The 4,789-nt window shown below is 53.7% G+C and overlaps 1 protein-coding gene across 1 annotated transcript; it reads left to right on the top strand.

Moving 5' to 3' along the window:
- Window positions 1-210: 210 nt before the first annotated feature.
- On the top strand, window positions 211-3,677 carry LRRC73 (leucine rich repeat containing 73; the record flags this gene model as incomplete). Its single annotated transcript, XM_010140739.1, has 4 exons — window positions 211-365; window positions 1,397-1,519; window positions 2,724-2,824; window positions 3,494-3,677. Coding segments are annotated over exons 1-4 (472 nt in total), but the record flags the coding sequence as incomplete, so codon positions are not given.
- Window positions 3,678-4,789: the final 1,112 nt, after the last annotated feature.

A 4,789-nucleotide genomic window follows, 5' to 3' on the forward strand; every position in this document is an offset into this window, starting at 1 on the left:
CCCCCGCACACGCTCCTCCTGGCCAAGAGAGGAGGGCCACTGTAGCAGCTGGCTGGCCCTTGCAGCAGGGACTTCCCAAGGCTTTTTCCCCACCTGGGGTAAGGATTTTTCCTCCTCCTCATTTTGTCTGCTTCTCCCTCCCTGTCAGGTTACTTAGCCCCCAGAAAGAAGGCTCCGTAGTAATTTTCCCTTTTACCTGCACAGCCTCCATGGGAGTCCCCTGACAGATGCAGGCTTGGCCCTCCTCAACCCTGCTCTCTCTATCCACCCCTCGCTGGTGGCTCTGGATCTGGGAGACTGCATGCTGGGTGATGAAGGCATCAACCTTATTTGTGGGCTACTGCCACCTGACGGGGCCAAGTCTGGTAAGCACCAGGGACCAAGGGCTGCACAACGACTAGTGGAGCTTTCACACAGAGCAGGTGCATGCAGCAGGAAATCCTCAGCCTTGGAGGAGGCAGGCTCTATAGCTTGCCTGGGATGAGGAATTTCTTTTCCCAACTTACTTAAGTATAGCAGGAAAGCCAAGCAATAGAGGAGCAGTTCCCTCAGGCAGGTAGGGGCTTTCTGCTATTGATCTGGAACTCAGGGACCAATAGATTGCTTCTGGTTCATGACAGGAGCTTTTGAAAGTGGAGGAGAGGACAGCCTGGAGTTTCAATTTATTACTTTGCATTTGAGTCTTGAGAATGACCATAGATAAATATGTAAGTAAGTAAGTGTGGATCCACCTCAGCACTTGACGTCTTTATCGTTAGTGCCTGGGAATGGTCCCTGCTTGTGGGTGCACTCTGTGAGTGTGTGGTTGCGTGGTCATAGCCTTAGTGCCAAGACTCAGATCTTTGCAGAGAATGATCTTTGGTGGTGAGAGGCCAATGGGCCAGTTGAGCTGAGAGCTGGCATGTGCTGAGATAATACCACCCCTTTTCTCCTGATTCTCCAAAGTGCTTTCCACCTCTCCGCAGCACCTTCTGTTCTGTGCTAACAGTGCCTCTGATGCTGTTATCTCTGTTGGACTCCCTCTCAGACGCAGGCTTCAGAGCCTACTGTCCCCATTATCCTCTCTCCAATCTGTGATCTTTTGCCACCTCCTTCTCCTGGTCAGTCACCTTGCACACGCCTTGTTTCCGTTGTGTTTGCTATTTAGGGTAAGCAGGACACAGGTTGAAAGAGCAATGGGGTGGTCACAGCATGGGCAAATGAAGGGCTACTGCTGAAGACAGTGAAATTCTTCACTGATCAGTGAAATATATGATGACAGTTGTCAGAGCAAACCAAAGTCTAGCCCATCAGAGTACAAGGGACACAACTCAGAGCTGTTCTGGTTAGCTGAACTGGTTCCCTTGAGACTGCTTGGGTGACCCTAAGGCTCTGGTTTGGCTTCTCTCTTCTCCAGGCCTCAAAGAGCTAACGCTGAGTGCCAACCCAGGCGTCACAAGCAAAGGCTGGGGACGCCTGGCCATTGCCGTGGCTCACAGCTCACAGCTCCGCGTGCTGAACCTGGACTACAACCCTCTAGGTAAGCTGGGGGGCCAGGGAGGAGAAGCAAGGGATGCCTCTCAGCATTTGTGTGATTTGTGCTGGTGGGTGGCTGGGAACCAAGCTCTAGAAAGGCGGCAGAGCATTGTCAGCAGGGACAGTCTCTTGCAAGGTGCCTTCTAATCCCCAGCAGCGAGTTCACCCTGCCAGGCATCTTCAACTGCAGGGAAAGCCGGCCTTGCTGCTCTGCTTGTGGGAGGTGACCACGTGCCCTGTGGGGAGGTGCAGAGTTGTGCCTTGCCTGTTCCACCACCTTTGTTGTCATGTTTGACCCTCCAAATGTCCCCTGTTCCTGAAATCCTGGGCACCAGTGCTGGCTTGGCAGATGCAGTATGTCCCCACGCTCCCCGCTTCATCTTCCTGGCGGACCAGGGAGGAGGAGAGCCTGGCACTCGTTGCTATAGAAACCAACTCTCTCCAGCTCTGCTGGAAGGTGGTGAGGAGGAGATCAGGCTGTGCCTTCCTGAGCATCAGCAACGCCCTCCCCTCCTCACCCATCTGGAAGCAGAACCGCCCTCCAGGCTCGCTCTGTTTTGTCTGACCAGGTACATTTGCTTGGGCAGGAAAGGCCCCAGGGTGTTACTTGACAGCAGCCCGTTTTGTTTTCCGAGAGAAGGTGTCACAGTTTTACAGGATCTTGGCACTTACCAGAGAATGTCAGGAGAAGTCACTGGAGTCTTGTCTCTTTACCAGCATCAACCTTTAATGCTCCTGGTCCTTCTGCGTCCACCTCCAAAAGTCTGGCCCCTTTCCAGGGAGGCGGTCTGTCAGCTGGTGCAGAGTCCTCTGTCTGGCTCCAACCTCCCCCCAGACTGAGGCGTTCAGCTCCTTGTTCTGCATCTAGGATGCCTTACAGGGACTGTTAAAGGTCATTGCATCCTTGAGCAGGAAGGAGATTTGTGAAGATACGGTTCCCTGAGGAATAAAACAAATTTCACTGTGTTCCTTGATGTTCCCCCTGGTAATCAGTCACTGCTCCCGTAACCAAAAATGGTGCACCTATACCTTGTCTCTCTTCTCAGTAACAGCATTTTTCCCCCTAAAGGTAACTGCGATTTGACAATCGTCTGGTGGCAGAAATACTCAGAGGATGTTTCTGTGACAGCCAACAGCCCATGAGGGCATGTGGTATTACACAAAGGAAGGCAGGCACTGCTGACAGCCCCAGTATGCTTCTCCCACAGGTGATCAGGTGGCAGGGATGCTCGCCGTCGCTGTGGCCTCGAGCCGAACACTCGAAGTTCTAGACTTGGAGGGCACAGGGCTTACCAACCAGTCAGCCCAGGTATGAGAGCTTCCAGTTTCTCTACAGCATCACTGATGTCTCAAGGGCATAGGTCTTGGCTGTCTATAGAGGCCCTAGGACATGTGTACTTGCCTCCTTCCCTCACCCCAAATCCACCTGCTACCCCTTCCCTCCCTGCACCCAGCGGTGCTGTTGCTTTCCCCTGGCCCATTGCATTTGCCTACAGGAGGAACTAATAAGCCACAGCCCTGACATAGGGCTCCTGGAGCTCGCTCAAGTCAGCAGGGAGAAACATGCGGCTCTATTTTTAGTTTGGTTTTCATGCAAGAAGCGGTTGAACCTGTGACTGATGATCAGAGCTAAAGCTCTGATATAGGGGGCAAGGCTTGGTGGCCCAGGCTGTCCTCTCAGAGCCCCGTCTCCCAGAGGTAAGAGGGGATGAGCCTGGATATGTGGCAGCAACAGGGTGTAGAGCAGCACCTTCCTCTTTAGATAGAGCCAGGAAATCCAGGCTCAGCTCTTCCCCCAGAGGTGGGAAGCCCTCAGTCTCTCAGAAAGCCTGTCGAAGGGAGCTCCAGGCCAAGGGGAGGCAGAGGTAAGAAGAGGAGGGCTGGAGTCTGCAGGGAGGCAGGGCACTGAAGCTCTTTCTGCTCAGCCTAGCTGCTGTTGGTGCTGCTTGTCAGCCTGTTTATCTTGCTCTCCGCCCAGACCTTGCTGGACATGGTAGAGAATTACCCCACCGCGCTGCGGACACTCATCCTGGCGGAGAACAACATCAGTCCTGAGCTGCAGCAGCAGATCTCTGACCTGCTTTCAGAGGGTGAGGAAGAGGAGGAGATGGATGCTCACGAAGTCACAGCCAGGGAGAAGAACCCCTGGATCTGCCAGAACAGTAAGAAAGAGCTCTGGGACCCCGTCTGCGGGCAGGGGCTGACAGGCAGGAATTGTGGTGTCTGGGGTGTTTCCAGTGCCACTGGTTTCTTGTGACGGGGTTGGTGAATGGGGTCTGTCCCTTCTCCCTGTGAAAGGGAATCTAGACAGCCTGCAGGTGTGACCGTCAAGGCAAACAGCGTTGGGCTGAGTTGCGCTTGAAAAGGCAGTCTGCAGGGACAACACGGCTGCTGCAGGGAAGTGGCGCCTCAGAGACATCTCCCCTGATGGTGCAGGAACGAGATCTTTGTGCAAAGTCTTAAGACTCAAGGGCAGCAGCATTAAAGGCGTGGAGGGCCTTTGCCAGATACCCTAGCCAAAACTCATGTCATTCCTCGCTGCTTCCAGAACCTCCCTGCAATGCGCACGGCAGCAGCTAGTCCTGTCTCTGCGTCTCAAACGCATCAAGGGCTCGCCAAGTGCCACAGCCTGTCTGGTGGGTGTAACAGAAACGGTGTGTTATGGAGACAGCTGGAGCCCGTTGGGTGCTCATACCTATGATATTGTCAGGCCTACCTTGTCATGGTGCTGGTTTGCTAGGGGGTTTTTTCATCTTTAGTCGTCCTTTCCCCCTCCCAATTCTCGTATCAAACTAGCAGCAGCCAAGCAGAACCACTCCTTGGGCCTCAGAACAGCTGGATCCTCATTTATCGGAGCTGTACTGACAGCTCTGGCCAAGTTTGGGATCCAGTTTTCAGAAACTGAGCCCCAAAACAGGGATTCAACACTGAGTTTTAAATGTGCAGGACTCTGATCTAAAGCACACCGGCACTAAAGATCTCCTCCCTCACATCCCAGAAAAGAGAATGCTTTTTCTGTTTAAAAAGGCTTCTAGATGGGGAAACCAGTACCCTGCTGAGTTTCTTACTTGCTATGCGTGCCCATCCTCCCTGCAGCTGATGCACTTGGCGTGGGGAGTCGCAGCTTTCCTGGCTGGCGGTGTCTGCCATCAGAGCCAGCCTTCGCCTTCCTGAGGCGGGCAGGGGAGGGCTGCACAAACCCTCCATTCATGCAGCTCAGAAAGTCAGGATTTCCGGGCCTCTGCCTCCATAAATGGCTGCTTGCCCACCACGT

This window comes from Buceros rhinoceros, unplaced genomic scaffold (genome assembly GCF_000710305.1).
Source record: "Buceros rhinoceros silvestris isolate BGI_N320 unplaced genomic scaffold, ASM71030v1 scaffold23017, whole genome shotgun sequence".
Lineage (NCBI taxonomy): Eukaryota > Metazoa > Chordata > Aves > Bucerotiformes > Bucerotidae > Buceros > Buceros rhinoceros.